The sequence below is a fragment of the Zeugodacus cucurbitae genome, chromosome 6 (assembly GCF_028554725.1).
Source record: "Zeugodacus cucurbitae isolate PBARC_wt_2022May chromosome 6, idZeuCucr1.2, whole genome shotgun sequence".
Taxonomy (NCBI): Eukaryota; Metazoa; Arthropoda; class Insecta; order Diptera; family Tephritidae; genus Zeugodacus; species Zeugodacus cucurbitae.
In genome coordinates this window covers 31,024,917-31,048,177 of record NC_071671.1, presented here as the reverse complement: position 1 = coordinate 31,048,177, position 23,261 = coordinate 31,024,917, and the positions used below count along the sequence as shown (strand labels likewise).

Genomic DNA, 23,261 nt, shown 5'->3' with positions numbered 1-23,261 from the left:
TGAACGGATGTTGCGAGTTTGCGACTAAAGAAGGCGAGTGGTTGCCAGTGTTCGTCAATCCGTTGCTGTAGAGCGGGACCTATTCCGCTTTCAGATGCGTCTGAGAAGATGGCCCACTCGGCGTTGTTATCCGGGTGTGCCAAAAGCGTTGCATTAGCTAGTGCTTTCTTACAATTCGAAAATGCGTCTTCGAGTTCTGTGGTCCAGTGAATCGGAGTTTTTCCACAGATTTTAGGTCCTTCGAGTAGCTTATTAAGTGGGGCTAATAAGCTTGCTGCGTGATTGATGAATTTTCGATAGAAGTTGATTGTACCAATGAAGTTGCGTAGCTTGGTGATTGTTGAAGGACGAGGGTAGTCCGCAATGACTTTGACTCGTTCCTCAAGTGGTTTTATACCATGGGCTGTAATGGTATGCCCAAGGAATTCTACTTCTTTGAGGCCTAGCTTTGTTTTTGTTGTATTAATAACTAAGCCGTAGTGTTGAAGGTGCTGAAATACGACGCGTAAATGTTGTTGATGCTCGGTTTCATTTGCAGATGCGATTAGTAGATCGTCAATGTATGCGAAGACGAACGGTAAATCTCGAGTTACCTCGTCGATGAACCGTTGAAAGGTCTGAGCTGCGTTTCGGAGTCCAAATGTCATAAATGGAAACTCGAATAAACCAAACGGTGTGATTATAGCCGTTTTATGAACGTCTTTGTTGGCTACTGGGATCTGGTTGAAAGCACGAATCAAGTCGATTGTTGAATAACATGATGTACCGTGTAAATTTGCGGTGAAATCTTCTAGGCATCGAACTGGATATCGATCAGGTATAGTACGTTCATTGAGGCGACGGTAATCGCCACATGGGCGCCATTCGCCACACTTCTTTGGCGCGAGGTGCAGTGGGGATGACCAAGGGCTGTCTGATGGTCTCGCTATGCCCAGCTTGATCATCTTCTGGAACTCTGATTTTGCGATTTTAAGTCGATCGGGAGCTAATCGCCGAGCTCGACTGCTGATTGGAGTACCAGGTGTTGTTTTGATGTGATGTTGCGTTGTATGTGTAACTTGTGTTGGTGCACCATCGGGACGAGTGATTTTAGGAAATTCGGCTAGCAGTTGCCAAAATCTTGATGATTGATCCGGCTGTTGAAATTTGATCGACTGTACATTCACGCTTCTGGTTGTACCTGAGGTGCACAGTCGAGTGGTTTCGTCGATGAGTTGTTGATTTTTGAGATCGACGAGTAGACCGTAGTGCGAAAGTAAATCGGCGCCAATGATCGGGTTCGAGACATCTGCCAGTATGAAGCGCCATGTTAACGATCTGCGAAGGCCGATGTTGAGAACGATTGTTGCGACACCGAATGTATTAACGGGTGTTCCGTTAACTGCGATGAGTTGGTAGCCGGTCGCCATCTTCGAATTTGGTTGTTGTTTGTGTGGGAAGACTGAGACTTCGGAGCCTGTGTCCACTAGAAATTGTGTGCGAGACTGGCGGTCCGTGATGAAGAGGCGGTACGATGGTGGTAGAGAGGCGCTTTCCGCCGCTAACGTCTCTCTGATGCGTTTCCCGCTTGCTTGCAACCTGGTGTGCATTTTTGAGCGAGGTTGCCAAACGTTTTGTGGTACCAACACGTGTTGTTGGTTGAATTAGCAGGAGAAATTGATCTTCTTCTGTTGCTGTTTTGTGAGCGAAAGCGTTTTCGCCCAGTAGTTTGATGGTTGTATAGCAGCTTCTGAAGACATTTTGCAATGTGAACGAGTTGTTGTCCCACATCTGTTGAATCGGAGCCGTGATTGTTTGCAAGTGATGTTGCAGCCATGTTAGTCCCTTGAGGAGGTTTGAGTACTTCATGTAGACGATCTGCGGCTTCGCCTAATTCGTGTAGCTTGGCCGTATGTTGCGTAACCAAACACGTGCGCATTTGGTCGGGCAGGTGTGAGAGCCATCTTACACGTAATATCTCCTCATTTATGTCTGGCACTAAACTTCGAAGGTGTCGAAGGTGTTGAGATGGCGTTTTGTCGCCAAGATACTCACCATCCAGTAGTTGAAGGAGTTTTGCTTCTCTAGATTTTGAATAGCACGCGATTAGTGCGGCTTTCAATCGTTGATATGGGTTGTCGGCTGGTGGATTGAGAATGATGTCCTCTGCGTCAGCTGCTATGCGCGTGTCAATCAGTGGAATCGTATGATGGAATTTGTCCACCTCGTGTGTGACGTTATGATTCCGGAACTGTGATTCCAACTGCGCGAACCAGAGACCTGGTCTGTCTTGGTTGAAATTTGGAACACGAATTGTTGCTGTGTTGGGGTTGTTTCCCATGAATATTGATGCTTTCGGCAAGCGTGGTGTGTCATCGTCGGAAGGCATATTGATTCGCTTCCAATACAAACGTTTTATTGTTAAATAAAGAAAATATGCGAACGATAGTTACAAAATTCCGATGGTTGATGAAAAACGCTGCGAAATGTTGGTTGGGTGATGTGACTTTAGGTTACGTTCACCTTTAGTGGTGTGGCCGGTTGTCGGTAACGGGCTGCTTACTGTTGTTCCACTGTTAGTCCAAGGTGACTACTAAAGTCATCACGTCGGGGTCACCAATTGTGGTAAATGGTTCTTTATTATTACACGTCTGGGCGACGTGGTAACCAAAATCCAACTGATTGTTGAATAGCTTAGCGTTAGTTAACTTATAGTAAAGGTAACGGTGATCGAGCATCAGGTGATGATGCTCTTAACATGTTTGCTTAGTATAATAGATTAATGTAATTGCTTAATTACTATGCGTAAGAGAGATAGCAATAGTGTAACTCTTAGGATAACAAGGTAAAGTAGAATGTAGGATAACAAGGTGAAGTGAAATGTAGGATAACTTAACCTTTAGTTGTGCTAATATAAATGATCTTAATATTAACCTGTAAGTGATCGCTTTATATAAATTATATGAAATGTTAAATGTGGGTATCGCCACATATATACCCACCAATACCCTCAGTTTGCATCTTGGGAGGTTTATTAAGCATTTGAATCTTTTGGTATGGTAACCTCCCAATGGGCCTTTTGACTGACGCAATTCAGCTGAATGGCGCCAATGCTCCTCCCTAACCCTTCTTTCCTCTGCCCGGAACATATCCCTGATAATGTGGGGACCCACTGCTAGAAAGGGTTCTGGCCCAGTAGGTATAGTTGCAGCAGCTGTACGAGCCAGCTCGTCTGCAATTTCGTTCCCTTCTATCCCCTTATGTCCCGGCACCCAGATCAGGTGAACTTTGTTACACGCTGATAGGTAATTTAGCCTATCCATGCTGAGATGGTCTCAGCGATTCTCGAGCTAAGCAGCGCTTCCGTCCATTATTATAAACCCAAACGATTACCCACCTCCCGCCCAACCGACGCGTGGGGCGCAATTCGCAAACGAGCGGAATTTGCCGAGTCATGAAAGGCAAGAGTTTTTAAGCGTCGAGATCTCAAACTGCTCAGCTACAGAAAGAAAAATTTCAACAGCTAAGATTTAAATTTACAAAAACAGAAGGTTAAAAAATGTTTAATGTTACTTATTAAGCGAAGACAAAATAGTTTTTTTAATGCTAAAGATCGAATCAGACAGGTCAAATGTGCTGGAATGAGAATTAAAATCATAACATATTTGACGGAATGGTTCGTTTAACTCAAAATTTGTTCTCGAAGATTTTAAAAGTAATGGTCTAAACTGCCTAGATGAACGAAATGGGACATTGAACTTGATATCAGACAAAAGAAAAGAGCTACAAACAGAACCATTCAGAAGTTTTACTAGAAATATTATACCTAGCATTTCCCTACGACTAGTGAGTGTAGGTAGATTTATAAGTTTTAAGCGACTAGTGTACGGAGGAAGATTCAATCTTGAATCCCAGTGTAAGTGACCTAAAGCAAAAAGTAAAAATTGTTTTTGAACGGACTCTAACTTATCAGAATGGGTATTGTAGCTAGGATTCCATACCACAGAACCATACTCCAATATAGGTCTTACCAATGTTGTAAAAAGAGTTTTAGTAATATACGGATCACTAAATTCTTTAGACCAACGTTTAACAAAGCTAAGAACACCTTTAGCTTTTAAAACAATTGAATTTACATGAGAATTAAAATTTAGTTTAGGGTCCATAGTAACTCCTAAATCAACAAAGCTAGATACTTGCTCTAAACTGAAGTTATTTATTACGTATGGAGAAGGATCAACAGATCTACGGGAAAAGCACATCGTTTTACATTTTTTAAGATTCAGTGGCATATCATTTATGTGACACCAAGTAACTAAATTATTTAAGTCCAATTGTAACTCAGTTCTATCATTATAAGAAGTATATGATTTAAAAAGTTTTACATCATCCGCATATAATAAAATGTTTGAAAACTTAATTACGGAAGGTATATCATTAATAAACAATAAGAACAGAATCGGACCGAGATGACTACCTTGTGGAACGCCTGAAGGGACCATAATTGAATCGGATAAAGTGTTATTAAATATAACTTGTTATTTTCTGTTAGTAAGATATGAGGATACCCAATTAAGAAGTCTTGGTTGAAAACCAAGATAATCCAATTTTTGCAATAGAATAGAGTGGTTTATTCTATCGAATGCTTTACTAAAGTCTGTATAAATAACATCGGTATTCTTATTGTCTCTAAAACCCATTGACACATGGCTTACGAATTCAAGCAAGTTTGTTGCTGTAGATTTCCCTTTACAGAATCCATGCTGAGAAAATGAAATCAATGGAGAAATCGAGAATGTAATTTGGTCAGTGATAATAGCTTCAAAAAGTTTGGGTATAGCTGACATTTTTGCTATCCCCCTATAGTTCTCAACGGATGATCTAACACCGCTTTTATGCAAAGGTATTATAAAAGAGTTTTTCCACAATGACGGAAAAATACCTTGTTTAAGAGATGAGTTGAAAAGCTTTGTTAAAGGTAGATAAATATATTTTGCACAATTTTTAAGGAAGCATGAGGGAATCATATCGGGGCCATATTTAAACGAACTTTTTAAAGTATCTAGATGGTTTAAGACATCTAATTCAGAAATTATAGGTGCATTAATAACGGTACTCGGACAAGACACATGTTGATATGGCACATTCGTAGGGGAGTTAGAACAATAATTAGACTTAAAGAATTCAGCAAACATATTACAAATAGTATAATTGTCACATTACATGGTTGAATTATATTTCATCGCGGACGGAAAATTGGATATCCTGCGTTTGGAGTTAACGAAACCATAAAAAGATTTTGGATTGCGAATAATGTTATTTTTAACTTTATTTATGTAGTTTTTATAACATTTTTTGTTAACTACCGCAAACTCTCGTCGTAACTTAGAATATTTTAAATATTCACTAAGCATTCCAGTTTTTTTATAAAGTTTAAAAGCACGAGCTTTTCTATTTTTTAGTTTTCATAGCTCTTTCGAAAACCACAAATTTGAGTTTTTACTTTGGGTAACAAGACATTTCGGAACAAACCTTTCAAATAAATTAAAAATAGTTTTATTAAAATGTGAAACATTAAATTCAATATTACCACTATAATCGGGCCAAGTCAATTTAGAGAGTTCCAGATTAATCTTTTTAAAGTTAGCTTTCGCAAAGTTGAAACTAAAACAATGGTCCTGTTTATTGAAAACAAGATCGGATTTGATTTCGATATTAATTTCCAAAGCAGGATGATAAAAGTCCTCAGGCAAAACTAAAGGATCAGATCGGACAACAGAAAATATTGAAGTATTATCAACATAGACCAAATCTAAGAATTTACCGAATTTGTTAGGAATCAAACTAATTTGGTTAAGACCCAACTCAGACATTTCTTCCAAAAACTCATTAAAGTTTAAACGAGTGCAAACTGGTATAATGTAATCATCAATGGATTTCCATGATACATACGGTAGATTAAAATCGCCCAGAACAATCATGGAATCAGTATCATTAGCAAATGAAAAAACATTTTTTATTAAAGAAGCATGCTGCATATATACAGATAAGTCAGATTGAGGAGGTATATAAGATAGCGTTAAGTAAGTGTAACCACTATTAACGCAAATTCGTATGCATTTAAATTCAATTAAGTCCGCATGAGGGATATCAACTTCTTCAGATGGAATTGAAGAGTGGACAGCGAATCTTGCACTTTGGCGCTTTCCTTTGCCGTTGCTTCTTGCACGGGCTTTGGCCGCCAAGGGCGCATGTGGACGGCGCTAAACCTCAAGCTTGGGAGCAGTCTCCGTAAGCCAGGTTGCGGTCTCTTCGTCCCTACAGTCAACCAGTAGCATGCCTGATCGGAAGTAGACGCCATTAAAGGATAGAGCGTGCCTCCATCCTTTAGCTACCCGTTTCATGATGCGGTTCTGGAGGACGGTGAGTTGAGCCGGGACCAGAGCGATCTCAGGGTAGTTGAGCGGCAGTACTGCAATGCGTACGCTCCTGAGAGTGTCCGCATACCTGCGCTGGCTATCTTCCACCCTGGACGCTTCTTCGGACCTAGCATACCCGCTCGACTCCGGAACCGTGGCTGGTCTGCGCCGCTTAGAACTTGGTAGTTCTTGTGGCGTTACCTGGCTTCTGTCACGTTTGCCAGCTCTTTCACCTCTGACTTGCCGCCTGGTGTCAGAGTTTTCCTCTTTGTTGTTTCCTCCGTCGCCGCGTATTCTGCCAAGGGCAAGTTCCTTGGCTACTTCAGGCGATTTACCCTCGTCCAGATGCCGAAGGTACCACTTTACAGTGGCCCCACTCATTCCTTTCCTGCGGGGATCGTCTGGACCACCTGGGCAGCCTGCCTCAGGTAGCGGAGGGTATTTACCCCTCCTGTGCCTCCGTCTCCTGTTGGTCTCATTCAGATTTTCGGGCCGTTCCTTCGCCGGCTCCTTGCCTTTATCCTTTGCGATAGAGGGTACATTGCTGGGGTTCGTGCTCGCTCGAACCTCCTTTGGGTGTTTTCCCGTCTGGGATGCCAGGAGTAGTGACTTGCCTACTCTGCCGCTGCTCGTTGAGGGTACGTCGTCGTCTCTCGCGTACTCCTCGAACAGCGTACGCTCCTCTGCTGTTAAAGCATCAAGGAAGCGTGGTCTTCTCCCTGAGCTGGGAGTACCCTTATCGCTGTTTGTTTGTTTTTGTTTGTTGTTGTTGTTTTTGTTTTTGTTTGTTCTTGCCATTCTGTTTCTTACGACCATTCGGCTAACATAGAGTTAGCCTCCTGGTCTACGTTTTCTGTGGGGAAGGGGTAGGTCCGCCACGCCAGAGCCCCATGACGTGGTAAGGCCACAGTTACTTCCCAATGCGGCCTGGTGTTGGGAAGGCTCCGTTAGAATACAGCCGGATGTTCCTCCTGGCTGCAAACCATCCAATGGGCACGGGAGTCGCATAACACCCTGGATCAAGGTGCCTGCCATTAGCAGGAGAACAGCTAGTAACTTTCAACTTCAACTTTTGCGGATGACACAGCTTTAGTGAGCCGAAACAAATGCCCAAGAGCATCAAGAGTATTAGAAGAGCATTTGATTTTTGTCGAAGAATGGCTAGCCAACTGGCGTATAAATGTAAATGAGCAAAAGTGCAAGTATGTTACATTTTCCCTAAGACCAAAAACGTGGGCAGTTAAAACGAACAATATTTTAGTACCCCAAGCGACTGAAGTAACATATCTTGGTATTCACTTGGATAGAAGGCTCAGGTGGAGAAAACACATATTGAGCAAAATAACCTGCATGAAGATAAGAGCTGCAAACTTAAATTGGCTTCTAAACAAAAATTCAAAACTAAAAAAAAATTGATTTTATAATGAACTGCTATTTGAGTGTCTGTTGCGTTATTTCAAATATGAGATTTATTATATGGAAGGACTCTTTATAGTGAATGGCACTAATATCCCTGCTGCATAATATAAAATAGTGTACTGATAACAATTATAAATTACCCAATCGATTTTTGCCGACAAACATTCTTTAGATGTTACAAAAATTCTCTTTTCGCCATACAAAAATGACACTTCATAATCACTTTACCGAAGCGATTTGAAGCTGAACTACTCTAAATCCCCCTATGCGACTCTGATTGTGCGCCATCTGTTGGTCACATTTGTTTAATCAGACCTGCTTTTCACTACAAACTAGAAATGTTTCTAATTTTGCCGACGACAATGGCCGCTGTAGAGCTGCCACTAACATGTGAAATGTAAAATTATTCAAAGTTCTCACAAGTATGACTTTATTTTGCCAGCGGAAACGTAAAATAGCTTTGATATATCATTTATAATAACAATTGATTATTTAAAACAAACAAATCGCCAATTTTTTACATTTTTTGCGTAAATAATTTCACTTTAAACTAAATATGTAAATTTTATTGAAGTGAAAGATGTTAGTACGGCAACAATGAAATTGCTGTTTGATATGTCGCTGCCGTCTTCAAAATGTTCAAGACGCTGGCTTCAAAGCGACATTTGTGATCAGCCGTCGCTACGTAGTGTCGTCGTCTTTGTGTTCATCACATGTTTGTTTACAGTTAGTAGGTTCTGGCTGCTGCTGGCTTTCAGAAGAAGAAGAGTACCAACCGTATAATATTTTTAAAATTTACCAATATAATATTGAATAAATTACATGGGAAGATATTTAAAACTAAAGCCCCAACAAAAAAAAATAATTATTTTTAATAATAACTCATAATTTGTGTTTTCATAGTTTCACTAGCTAACAGTACAGAAACACTCTTACTTATATGAGTCAAAAACAGCTGATTTGTAAATCTCCAACGGCAGTAAGAACGGGATAGTTTTGTGAATGTAATCTAATCACTTCAAATTTTCTGTCGGAACATGATATTAGCATTCCATATACAGATATTTAGTACGCTCATTTTTTACTTAATAAAGTTTGCAGCATTTGGTTTTGTGATTTTAATAAATCTTGTATCATATTTTGCAAAGTAGACATAAATTGCGTCATACATTGCGTAAGATTTATTATTATGGTTTCAATACCACCATTTGGGGGATTTTGCGGTGGTTGCATTTGTACATTGTTGCCTTTTACAACATTGGCATAGCTCCCTTGTACAGTATTATCTTTAATATTACTAGATTTTGGAATATGGTCTGTGATATCTATAATGTCATTACGGGGAATATGTAACATTTGGTTACGTCGTGCTTGAATTCCCTGTGACAACTTCGATTTCAAATCTTTATAAACAGGACAACCCCTCTAGTTGGCAGTGTGACTTCCTCATCAATTGCTGCATTTTTGAAGTAATACTTCTTATACGACTTCGAATATTGTTTAATTGTTTTTGCGATAATTGTTTAACGCTTCAGTGGAGAGGGGATAGCGTTGAACAATTAATGCGAGAGAGAGAGTGAATGAGAGTAAAGCAGAAAACTTAAAGCATTTGCCATGCTTTTGCTATTTGAGCAATTCTTGTTTTTGTAGAACAATGTTTAAATTTTTGGTTGGTGACATATTCACATGTGTACGCATATGTATGATTGTATGCTTGCGCATTATGACAACGGATGAAACGACTTCTGAGTGGTGATTTTAATGAATAAATTTCAAGGTTTTATACAAATAATTATATATAATAAAGCAGTCAATAAGTACATTAGGGCAATTCACAATCTGGTGCAAATGGTAAATGCAAGACCTGGTGCACCAGATAGTGAATTGCCAGAAGCGGAACCATTACTGGCATTCCTCAGAGAGAAATTTTCTTTAGAAATGATCAATGGAAGAAATTATCCTACGACAAAATGAGCTACGACTATTGATGCGGTATTCGCGAGAACTATAGAAAAAATCATAATCCAAATGTAAATATTATAGATATCAATCCGTCAGAACCCAGAAATGATAATTGATTTGGACTTTGCTTTATAAAATGTACATAATAAATTTATAAAATGTGAATTTAAGATAGTGTTGGTCACTCCACCATATTTTTATCCTTTCCCTCTCGCTAGTTTTCTTTCATTCAAAGTGAATATCACTAAGAAGTCTAACTTCTTCCGCGCGTAGGGACTCCACGAACCATTTTTTTGTTTAAATCTTCTTTCTTGAGGATACATTTTGAAGTGGGATATAAATCTCCACATACCACACAAACACTGCAATATGATTTGGTATGCCCATACTCTTGGCAGTTGGTGCATTGTACCGGACCATTTCTTTTGTGTGGTTCTTCTACGGTTACTCTACGGTGCAGCAAATATTTTAAATTATATATTGGATGCACTTCGTTCTTTTTAAGCTGGTTAGAATTCGGCATCAATTCAATTCTAAGCATTGGTTGTGGTACTTTATTTCTGTTAAAGATGTTTACGACAGTTTTGCCTTCAAAGCCACATTCTTCAAGAGCTTCTTTGATTTCACTAGAGTCTACGGAAGACTCTATACCTTCAATTACTACAGCTAGATCCTTTGAGCTCTTCAGCTGATTTTTGTTTTTATCTGACAAAAACTTTACCACATCCATAAAGCTTTTCTCAGTGTATGTCTGTATTTTCGTTTCACTTATATTGCCTTTTTTAAAGGCACTATGTGAAAATTTTTTGTACCTACAATTTCGCTTAATTTAGCAACAAGGGTATTTGAGCTACGCTCGCGCAAGTATATTCGCGGTTTGGCATACGCGACTGTGGTGGTACTCTTCGCATCATCATCAGAACCATTGCTTAGTACGGCAAATCTGTTGCCATTTAATACTTCAGGTTTATTCTTGATTGGCGTGCCGCCTTGAAATTTTTTAGGATTGACCGCTGACTTCACAGGACTTAATTTCTTTTTAATATTGACGTAGCTGTCAATGCCAATCTGAACAGATGGACCTTTTTTGGTTTGTGCTTTCTCACCTTGCGTTATGCTTTTCTTCGCTGTATGCTCGCTTGCAGGTACCTGCTTACTTGTTGGTGTGTTTGTTGCTGGCCGTTGTTGACTGCCGTTCTCTGCTGCTTTTGTTGTTTCTAAATGCTGCTCAGTTGATCGCTGTGATGACACATCATTCTCGCCTTTTCCGTGTTTGTTGTTAGGAGCTGGTTTTGCAGGCTCAACAAAGCTAAAGTAGACATTCAGAGAATGGCTACGGCCTTGTTGGTGAGGCTGCGCAGCGCTCATGTTATTGATTTTCTCGCACTTACAGCCGGTTTCACGAAATTTTTTATTTGAAAATTAAGTTCCATTTAATTTTAATTTTAATTTTTATTTAACTTTGCACTTAAGTTTCCTGCGTTTCACCATTATTGACATTTGGCACCCAAAAAATTAAAATGCAGGGATGTTAGTAAGAATAACAGCTGATTTATGTAAACAAAAAAAATTTATTTCTTTGTCAAAATGGTAAACAAATGGGAACTCAGCTGATAGAAAAGCGTAGCCATGGTTACATATGACAGTATTTAAATAATATTAAATGGCAAAGCGTGACCATTTAAATAAAAATTAAGTCAAATGGTGAAACTGAAATTAATTATTTTTCACTTAAATTTGTTTCGTGAAACCGGCTGTTAGAATTTGTTATTTAGTATTTATTATTGTTTGTACACTTTTATTTTTGTGATTTTTTTTGTTTTGCTAACACTTTCGGCGTTATTGGCTAACGCTTGGCTTAATGCACTTTTTAAATTGTTTTGTTTTTTAGGTATTTTCTTTTAATTTTTGGTTTTAGAAAATAATCACGGAGCGCATCAAATACACGTCCGTATAGTTTGAAAGATCTCTCTCATCTGATATATACTATACTATTGGAATTGTTTTAAAAGTAATACAGAAATTGAGTCAATAATACGGTATGTAACATAACTGTCTCACGGCCAGGTAAAGGGTTAAAACATAGGAATAATATAGTGCAAAATGGATGTGTAAGTACAAAAAAAAATAACCAAATCGACCATGTCTGCCCCAAATGATGTTATTTGAAAACAACCGTTATGTTTTTGAGTGTTTGCTAGAAAATGTCTTGATTCTGATGTTTCGCCACGAAGCAGTGAATGCTAATAATGTCAATTTCACTTTCCCATTATGGCAGCATAATCCTGGAGTTTCACCGGAAAACTTCAATGCATCACAATACTCGCAAGCAACCTCCATTGTCCCTATGCAAACTGTAATCAATACTACAATCGTATCGTAACGCTTCTCGATTCAAATCACTATTTGATACATTTCTTCTTGAGCTTCGCAAATAATCTATTTGTTGATCTCTGAGGTTTACTCGCCGATTTATCATTGCTAACCGAGTCGTTTCACGGGCTGACTCTATTTACTCTTGTGACAGAAGCCCGAAGTCGAGCCATACTATTACGGCGTTCTTCACGTACAATTTCATTTTCTTGTTGGGTCCTTTCTGCAACAATGCTTCTAGTCCTAGTGGCTTTACGGGTGGCTCTTGATAGGTCTGTTCAACAATCACAACACACGACAGGACACAATAAGAAAAGCAAAACACGGAAAAAATATGAACCGCTTAAGTTAAAATTCAATTATATACTGGGAGGTAATGATAGCATAGATGTGTCAAAGCGTTTCAAAAAGTTTTGATTGCAATTTTTTTTTTAAATATATTGGTTTTTTGTCATTTGCTTTATTTCTTTCATCATGATATGTAAATTGATGTCGTGACTGATAATCTTTTTGTTGTTCAGTTTTTTCTTTTCATTAGAAGTTGGTAAGTTTCATCAACTGATTGCTAATTTTAGCAGCGACATCTAAGTCGTGTAACGTGACCAAAAATTCGCAGACAAAGAACGTATATATAATTATAAATACGGTCTTTGTCGCAGAGTTGCTTTGCGTTTTTTGTCAGTTGTTTTTTTTCATTAAATAAATTTTTGCCCTTCACACGGCCAATACTTCTTTGAGAAAAGTTAATCAAGTAACAGAAGCTAACATCATGTTCCGACAGAAAACTTGAAGTGATTAGATTACATTTAAACGCTTCACAAAACTATCCCGTTCTCACTGCCGTTGGAGATTTACAAATCAGCTGTTTTTGACTCATATAAGTAAGAGTGTTTCTGTACTGTTAGCTAGTGAAACTATGAAAACACAAATTATGAGTTATTATTAAAAATAATTATTTTTTTTGTTGGGGCTTTAGTTTTAAATATCTTCCCATGTAATTTATTCAATATTATATTGGTAAATTTTAAAAATATAATACGGTTGGTACTCTTCTTCTTCTGAAAGCCAGCAGCAGCCAGCACCTACTAACTGTAAACAAACACTCTTTGCAGCTGTTGACCGAAGCTGTGACATTTTATGACAGTTTGTAGTGAAAAGCAGCTCTGATTAAACAAATGTGTCCAACAGATGGCGCAAAATCAGAGTCGCATAGGGGGATTTAGAGTAGTTCAGCTTCAAATCGCTTCGGTAAAGTGAGTATGAAGTGTCATTTTTGTATGGCGAAATCTTGTTAAATCCAGCGGTTTAGTGAGTTAAACGTCTCAACAACCTAAACCTCGGTGATTAGCGTCTGTGGGAACATAATATAACGGTATTAACCAACATAAATTGGAGCTTATTAGATTTCTGTCTGAAAAAAACAGATGTAATGCTAATATATGAGACTCTTCTAACAAACAAAAACAATTTCAAAATAAATTAATTTAGACTGTATGTAACAAATCACCCGGATGGAAAAGCACATGGCGGAACGGCAGTGTTGGTTAGAAATTTGTTAAACCACTATGCTCGGGAATCTCAAGCTACAGCCCAGTTACAAGCTACAACAATATCCTTAAAAAATCGGAATTGTGATTTAAATCTAATGGCTATATACTGCCCACCTCGTTTTAAAATTACAGATAGCGAATTTAAAGACTTTTTTGGAACGCTAGGTCATAGATTTCTAGCAGGTGGAGATTATAATGCAAAACACATGTACTGGGGTGCACGTCTTATTAATCCGAAAGGACGCCAGCTGTACCAAACCATTACAGACTTATCTTCTGATCATTCACCTGTACTAATAAAGTTGTGTGAACAACCCATATTCGTTGAGCCAAAAGTGGGTCTAACATCTCACAAATCGAACTGGTTAAAATATAAAAAATATGTGAGTAGCCACATTAATATTGATTTAAAAATAGATACGGAAAGAGATATAGATGAAAGTATAAGATAATTTAATGATGTAATATCAAATGCAGCCTTCGTAGCAACACCAAACAGAAATAATAAACCAATTAGTCGAAGAAAAATCACTAATAATGAATTAGAATAGCTTGTAAATGAAAAAAGGCGAGCTAGACGTGAATGACAGTTAAATCGCTCCCCTTCTACTCAGCTGCAACTAAAATATGCTGTACGAAAACTAAAAACAGCGCTTAAACGTGAAGAAGAATACCACACTCACAGTTATATAAAGAAACTGTGTCCAAATTCAAACAAACGAAATTCTCTTTGGAAAGCCCAAAAATCAATGAAGCCTCCAGTCGACTCCAACTTGCCTATAAGAGGTTTGGGTGGAAACTGGGCACGAAGTGACGAGGATAAGGCAAATTGTTTTGCAAATCACCTAGAAAAGGTATTTCATCCTAATTGCCCAAAGAACAGTTATAAGCTGCCAATCATATCCAATAGCGCTAACGAATCGCTTGAGTCTATTCGAACGTCATCTTCTGAAATTATTAAAAACATAAAAGAGCTCAATCCAAAAAAGTCGGCAGGACACGATAAAATTACTCCAAAAATACTAATTGAGTTACCAAATATTGCTTCAACAGTGCTCTCCTTGCTCTTTAACGCTATTCTTAGTTTCGGGTACTATACAATTTCATGGAAAAAGTCGCAGATCATCATGATAGATAAACCAGGTAAAGACTTGACACAGCCGTCTGCATACAGACCAATCAGTCTTCTACCCTGTCTTTCTAAAATATTTGAAAAGGTGTTACTATCAAAGATGTCTCCTTTCCTCCATGAAAATAATGTAATACCAACGCACCAATTAGGTTTTCGTGCAAAACATGGCACTGTAGAACAAGTAAATAGAATTACTAACGAAATCAGAAGGGCGTTTGAGTATGTACTGTTCTGCTATATTTCTAGATGTGGCTCAGGCGTTCGATAAAGTGTGGCAAGACGGGTTTTATATAAGATTTAAAAAAGCTTACCATTCGAAATGCATAAAATCTTGGAGTCTTATTTAAAAAATAGAAAGTTTACTGTCAAAGTAGGAGACTTCATATCTGAAGAACGACCAATAAGTGCTGATGTACCGCAGGGCAGTGTTTTAGGGCCAACTCTATACATAATATATACAGCAGACCTTCCAACAGCTAGTAATATTTTGACATCAACTTTTGCGGATGACACAGCTTTAGTGAGCCAAAACAAATGCTCAATTATAGCATCAAGAGTATTAGAAGAGCATTTGATTTTTGTCGAGGAATGGCTAGCCAACTGGCGTGTAAATGTAAATGAGCAAAAGTGTAAGTATGTTACATTTTCCCTAAGACCAAAAACGTGCCCGGCAGTTAAAATGAACAATATTTTAGTACCCCAAACGACTGAAGTAACATATCTTGGTATGCACTTGGATAGAAGGCTCACGTGGAGAAAACACATATCGAGCAAAATAACCTGCATGAAGATAAGAGCTGCAAACTTTAATTGGCTTCGAAACAAAAATTCAAAACTTAGTCTAGACAACAAAGTTCTGGTACATAACGCGGTCATAAAGCCGATTTGGATGCACGGCATTCAACTGTGGGGTACGACCTGTGCTACTAATATCGATATAATTCAGAGATTCCAATCAAAAATGCTTAGAACAATCACGTGCTACCCTTGGTACATGCGTAATGAAAATATCCATAAAGATCTTGGTATTCTCATGGTAAAGAAAGAAGTAGAGAACAGCAGAAAGAAATATTAACCAAACTCCGAGATCACTCAAACCCATTGGCTAATGCTTTAGTACGTTCCTGTAATCAATCACGTCTAAAAAGAAGAGATATCCCACACACTGAAGAGCAACGTTTCACCAAAACAACTCAATTAGAATTAAGATTTTATAACTTATTGTTAGGCTTCAAAGAGCAGATTCAATAAATATACAAATATTGCAAACAAAAATATTATATTGTACTTCATATAATGCACTTGCGGTGTAGTGAAAAAGAGTGTTGTATACGTTTTTTCGTCAAAAAAATTTGCTCTACAAAATTTAGTGCTCGAAGTGAAATTTAGTGAGAAGTGGTAAACTTTACTTATTGAAGAAGGATTAAATATCGCAAAAATCCGGGTCTGTTTTTATTTTAGAACAGTGTGTTAGTTTGCTTTTTAATTTTGATTTTTTTTCGCTCTTCGGGCAATGTAAGGTTGAAATAATACGGGCTGGAGTGTTTTCGTCCATTCGGACAACATGACCTAGCCAGCGTAGCCGCTGTCTTTTTATTAGCTGAACTATGTCAATGTCATCGTATAACTCGTACAGCTCATCGTTCCATCGTCTGCGGTATTCGCCGTTGCCAATGTTCTGAGTACCACAAATCTTGCGCAAAATTTTCCTCTCGAAAACTCCTAGTGTCGTCTCATCTGATGTTGACATCGTCCAAGCTTCTGCACCGTAAAGCAGGACGGGAATGATAAGCGACTTGTAGAGCTTGATTTTGGTTCGTCGAGAGAGGACTTTACTGTTCAATTGCCTACTCCGTCCAAAGTAGCACCTGTTGGCAAGAGTTATTTTGCGCTGGATTTCGAGGCTGACATTGTTCGTGTTGTTGATGCTGGTTCCCAGGTATACGAAATTATCTACGACCTCGAAGTTATGACTGTCAACAGTGACGTGGGAGCCAAGCCGCGAATGCGACGACTGTTTGCTTGATGACAGGAGATATTTCGTCTTGTCCTCATTCAGTCAACAACGGCCAGCAACAAACACACCAACAAGTAACCAGGTACCTGCAAGCGAGCATACAGCGAAGAAAAGCATAACGCAAGGTGAGAAAGCACAAACCAAAAAAGGTCCATCTGTTCAGATTGGCATTGACAGCTACGTCAATATTAAAAAGAAATTAAGTCCTGTGAAGTCAGCGGTCAATCCTAAAAAATTTCAAGGCGGCACGCCAATCAAGAATAAACCTGAAGTATTAAATGGCAACAGAATTGCTGTACTAAGCAATGGTTCTGATGATGATGCGAAGAGTACCACCACAGTCGCGTATGCCAAACCGCCCCCAATATACTTGCGCGAGCGTAGCTCAAATGCTTGTTGCTAAATTAAGCGAAATTGTAGGTACAAAAAATTTTCACATAGTGCCTTTAAAAAAGGCAATATAAATGAAACGAAAATACAGACATACACTGAGAAAAGCTTTATGGATGTGGTAAAGTTTTTGTCAGATAAAAACAAAAATCAGCTGAAGAGCTCAAAGGGTCTAGATGTAGTAATTGAAGGTATAGAGTCTTCCGTAGACTCTAGTGAAATCAAAGAAGCTCTTGAAGAATGTTGCTTTGAAGTCAAAACTGTCGTAAACATCTTTAACAGAAATAAAGTACCACAACCAATGCTTAGAATTTAATTGATGCCGAATTCTAACCAGCTTAAAAAGAACGAAGTGCATCCAATATATAATTTAAAATATTTGCTGCACCGTAGAGTAACCGTAGAAGAACCACACAAAAGAAATGGTCCGGTACAATGCACCAACTACCAAGTGTATGGGCATACCAAATCATATTGCAGTGTTTGTGTGGTATGTGGAGATTTACATACCACGTCAAAATGTATCCTCAAGAAAGAAGATTTAAACAAAAAAATGGTTCGTGGAGTCCCTACGCGCCGAAGAAGTTAGACTTCTTAGTGATATTCCAAGAAATGCATATCACTTTGTATGAAAGAAAACTAGCGAGAGGGAAAGGATAAAAATATGGTGGAGTGACCAACACTTTCTTAAATTCACATTTTATAAGTTTACTAGCGACCCGCCCTGGCTTCGCACGGGTGCAATGCTGATACTACATTGCTCACATATACTACGTTTATGCTTTATTTCTACACGGTTATATTCTACATGGGTAAAGCCTATAAGCATAAACGGCAAATACTCTACTCGAGGTAAATTCTGAATTGAATTAAATTGAGGGCTGCCACGTTTTACAAATATGTCCGTATTTTCCAGATATACGGGGTGTGCGGCATAAATCTGTTGAGAAGTGTTCGGGCAGAAATGCACGAGCAAAAGCGACCACTCGTTTCTACGAAAACCGACTACCCACTCGTTGAAGTTTTTGCAAATAACTGGTTTTCGCTACACCATCCGACTACCCACAGTGCCACAGGTGTGCCACAAAAAAACCGGTGCCAAAAAGTAACCAATTACCGGTTACTGTAGTACTACACAGTACCAGGCTTTTGCCGCAAAAATTCGGTAGTAAGTGGGGTAGGGGTTTTTAGCGAAAAATTGGCAATACGGGAACCCTGTATATGCAATTTGTCAAAACGATATACACCGGCACAAAAATCAACTGATTTGACCTTCAACTTAACTCTAAATCCGTTTATGCATCCGAGTTAACTCGTCTACATACGTAAAGAAAATGTGTATATTCTATCCGAGTAGATCATTTAACTCATAGTGAAAAAGTGTTTATGCATGTGGGTTGAACTTACCCGTGTATAATATAACCGAGTAGAAAAGAAGCATAAACGTAGTAATAGTAAAGTGCTGGTATTTGGTGACACACATCTTGTATTCGTACGAACAATAGTATTGTTACTACATTTGTGTCTCGGGTATAAATAAGCCATTTTTTTACGTAAAAAGTAAACAATAAAAATGGTTAATGTGGGTTATCCCTAAAAGTTAAACATATACCATCGCGGACTTTTTTGTAGACCTTTTTATGGTGTACAATACTGTAGTACATTATTAATTTGATCTAACTCGTAGGGTTTAGGCAGCGTTTTTCTAAATTGCTAAATAAGCACAAAAAAATACGTTAATTTACGACATCATGTTAGAAACCTCTAAAATTAGCAATGTTGCCTTAGTATATGAAGCCTGTATTATACATATAAACCTTCCTCTTGAATCACTCTATCTATTGGAAAAAACCGCATCAAAATCCGTTGCGTAGTTTTAAAGATTTAAGCGCACATAGGGATATAGGGACAGAAAATGCGACTTTATTTTATACTATGTAGTGATAGTGATTATGTACATTTTATAAAGCAAAGTCCAAATCAATTATCATTTCTGGGTTCTGACGGATTGATATCTATAATATTTACATTTGGATTCTGATAACTAAAATACGATATGAAATGTCTTACATCTATTTTTTCTATATTTCTCGCGAATACCGCATCAATAGTCGTAGCTCATTTTGTCGTAGGATCATTTCTTCCATTGATCATTTCTAATGAAAATTTCTCTCTGAGGAATGCCAGTAATGGTTCCGCTTCTGGCAATTCACAATCTAGTGCACCAGGTCTTGCATTTACCATTTGCACCAGATTGTGAATTGCCCTACTGTACTTATTGACTGCATTATTATATATAATTATTTGTATAAAACCTTGAAATTTTTTCATTAAAAACACATAAGTCGTTTTATCCGTTGTAACCGAGCGATCATCGAAGAAACATCATTTCTAATATGCCACAAGACAAAATTAGAAATGAAACCTCACGCTGTCAGATAAAACGATATACCTCCTCATCGCGGGTGCTAATACTTTCGATCTGCAATACAGAAAGTAAATCAAGACTGACTACAGAAATGATCCTGTGAAGTATAGTCTTAACTTTTCAATGGTCAACGCAGAGTATTTCAACCAAAAGTCACACAAATAGTTGAGAATTCGCAGAAATGAAACAGAAACGAAAGAAAAATAATGCGCAAGCATACAATCATACATATGCGTACACATGTGAATATGTCACCAACCAAAAATTTAAACATTGTTCTACAAAAACAAGAATTGCCCAAATATCATAAGCTTGGCAAGTGCTTTAAGTTCTTTGCTTTACTCTCATTCACTCTCTCTCTCGCGTTAATTGTTCAACGCTATTCCCTCTCCACTGAAGCGTTAAACAATTATCGCAACCTTTTCCGAAGTTGTATAAGAAGTACAAGAATTGCTCAAATAGCAAAAGCATGGCAAGTGCTTTAAGTTTTCTGCTTTACTCTCATTCATTCTCTCACTCTCTCTCGCGTTAATTGTTCAACGCTATTCTCTCTCCACTGAAGCGTTAAACAATTTTCGCAACCTTTTCCGAAGTCGTATAAGTAGTATAACTTCAAAAATGCAGCAATTGTGGAGGAAGTCACACTGCCAACTATCCCCATAGTTGTCCTGTTTATAAAGATTTGAAATCGAAGTTGTCACAGGGAATTCAAGCACGACGTAACCAAATGTTACATATTCCCCGTAATGACATTATAGATATCACAGATAATATTCCAAAATCTAGTAATATTAAAAATAATACTGTACAAAGGAGCTATGCCAATGTTATAAAAGGGAAAAATGTACAAATGCAACCACCGCAAAATCCCCCAAATGGTGGTATTGAAACCATGATAATAAATCTTACGCAATGTATGACGCAATTTATGTCTACTATGCAAAATATGATACAAGATTTAATAAAATCACAAAACCAAATGCTGCAAACTTTATTGAGTAAAAAATGAGCGTACTAAATATCTGTATATGGAATGCTAACGGTATTAACCAACATAAATTGGAGCTTATTAGATTTCTGTCTGAAAAAAAAATAGATGTAATGCTAATATCAGAGACTCTTCTAACAAACAAAAACAATTTCGAAATAAATAAATTTAGACTGTATGTAACAAATCACCCGGATGGAAAAGAGCACATGGCGGAACGGCAGTGTTGGTTAGAAATAGGTTAAACCATTATGCTCGGGAATCTCATGCTACAGCCCAGTTACAAGCTACAACAATATCCTTAAAAAATCGGAATTGTGATTTAAATCTAACGGTCCACCTCGTTTTAAAATTACAGATAGCGAATTTAAAGTCTTTTTTGGAACGCTAGGTCATAGATTTCTAGCAGGTGGAGATTATAATGCAAAACACATGTACTGGGGTTCACGTCTTATTAATCCGAAAGGACGCCAGCTGTATAGATAATATCTCCTGGCAAGCCCACATACTGGTCCAGTGATCGCAACAAAATACCAGATTTAATTGATTTCGCTGTAACAAAAATATAGATAGATCGCTTGTGACAGTTGATACATGTACAGACTTATCTTCTGATCATTCACCTGTACTAATAAAGTTGTGTCAACAACCCATATTCGTTAAGCCAAAAGTGGGTCTAACATCTCACAAATCGAACTGGTTAAAATATAAAAAATATGTGAGTAGCCACATTAATATTGATTTAAAAATAGATACGGAAAGAGATATAGATGAAAGTATAAGATAATTTAATGATGTAATATCAAATGCAGCCTTCGTAGCAACACCAAACAGAAATAATAAACCAATTAGTCGAAGAAAAATCACTAATAATGAATTAGAATAGCTTGTAAATGAAAAAGGCGAGCTAGACATGAATGGCAGTTAAATCGCTCCCCTTCTACTCAGCTGCAACTAAAATATGCTGTACGAAAACTAAAAACAGCGCTTAAACGTGAGGAAGAATCCACACTCACAGTTATATAAAGAAACAAACCAAATTCAAACAAACGAAATTCTCTTTGGAAAGCCCAAAAGTCAATGAAGCCTCCAGTCGACTCCAACTTGCCTATAAGAGGTTTGGGTGGAAACTGGGCACGAAGTGACGAGGATAAGGCAAATTGTTTTGCAAATCACCTAGAAAAGGTATTTCAACCTAATTGCCCAAAGAACAGTTATAAGCTGCCAATCATATCCAATAGCGCTAACGAGTCGCTTGAGTCTATTCGAACGTCATCTTCTGAAATTATTAAAAACATAAAAGAGCTCAATCCAAAAAAGTCGGCAGGACACGATAAAATTACTCCAAAAATACTAATTGAGTTACCAAATATTGCTTCAACAGTGCTCTCCTTGCTCTTTAACGCTATTCTTAGTTTCGGGTACTATACAATTTCATGGAAAAAGTCGCAGATCATCATGATAGATAAACCAGGTAAAGACTTGACACAGCCGTCTGCATACAGACCAATCAGTCTTCTACCCTGTCTTTCTAAAATATTTGAAAAGGTGTTACTATCAAAGATATCTCCTTTCCTCCATGAAAATAATGTAATACCAACGCACCAATTAGACTTTCGTGCAAAACATGGCACTGTAGAACAAGTAAATAGAATTACTAACGAAATCAGAAGGGCGTTCGAGTATAGAGAGTACTGTTAATTAAAAAAAGCTTACAATTCGAAATGCATAAAACCTTGGAGTCTTATTTAAAAAATAGAAAGTTTTCTGTCAAAGTAGGAGACTTCATATTTGAGGAACGACCAATAAGAGCTGGTGTACCCCAGGGCAGTGTTTTAGGGCCAACTCCTTGCATAATATATACAACAGACCTTCCAACAGATAGTAGATAAGATAAGATAATGATATTGAGGAAAGCACCGCGACCAGTGGTCTATTGTGCCCTCTCCAAGTCTGCAGCGACTCCATAAGACCCAGTACCCTGAAAAACTCCAGGATAGTACTAGGACCAAGGGAGACGATGCGCCCCTCTGTTGGGATGGTATAACCCAAGACCTTGCTCCTGGTTCTGTGAAGCGCTGCGCATTTCAGCAGTAAGTGCAGGGGAGTTTCGTCCTCCATGTCACAGAAGCGACAGGTCCGCGACGAGACCAAGCCCAGATTGTTAAGATGTGTCCTGAGCTTACAGTGGCCCGTGTATATGTGGTAAATGGTTCTTTATTATTACACGTCTGGGCGACGTGGTAACCAAAATCCAACTGATTGTTGAATAGCTTAGCGTTAGTTAACTTATAGTAAAGGTAACGGTGATCGAGCATCAGGTGATGATGCTCTTAACATGTTTGCTTAGTATAATAGATTAATGTAATTGCTTAATTACTATGCGTAAGAGAGATAGCAATAGTGTAACTCTTAGGATAACAAGGTAAAGTAGAATGTAGGATAACAAGGTGAAGTGAAATGTAGGATAACTTAACCTTTAGTTGTGCTAATATAAATGATCTTAATATTAACCTGTAAGTGATCGCTTTATATAAATTATATGAAATGTTAAATGTGGGTATCGCCACATATCTCCCCTGCTGGAAAAAAAGAAAATCATAC

At 38.0% G+C, this 23,261-nt stretch overlaps 1 protein-coding gene and 1 non-coding gene across 2 annotated transcripts; both read right to left on the bottom strand.

Annotated features, from left to right (window-relative positions):
* Positions 1-1,643: 1,643 nt before the first annotated feature.
* Positions 1,644-2,368, bottom strand: LOC128922445 (uncharacterized). Its single transcript, XM_054232884.1, has 2 exons — positions 1,769-2,368; positions 1,644-1,673 (listed from the first exon to the last, which is right to left on the bottom strand). Exons 1-2 carry the CDS (start codon positions 2,366-2,368, stop codon positions 1,644-1,646), a joined length of 630 nt encoding a protein of 209 aa, XP_054088859.1.
* Positions 2,369-19,577: 17,209 nt separating this feature from the next.
* Positions 19,578-19,783, bottom strand: LOC128922906 (small nucleolar RNA U3). The gene has a single exon (XR_008472095.1). It is a non-coding gene; the product is annotated as a small nucleolar RNA U3 (small nucleolar RNA).
* Between the last annotated feature and the right edge of the window lie 3,478 nt (positions 19,784-23,261).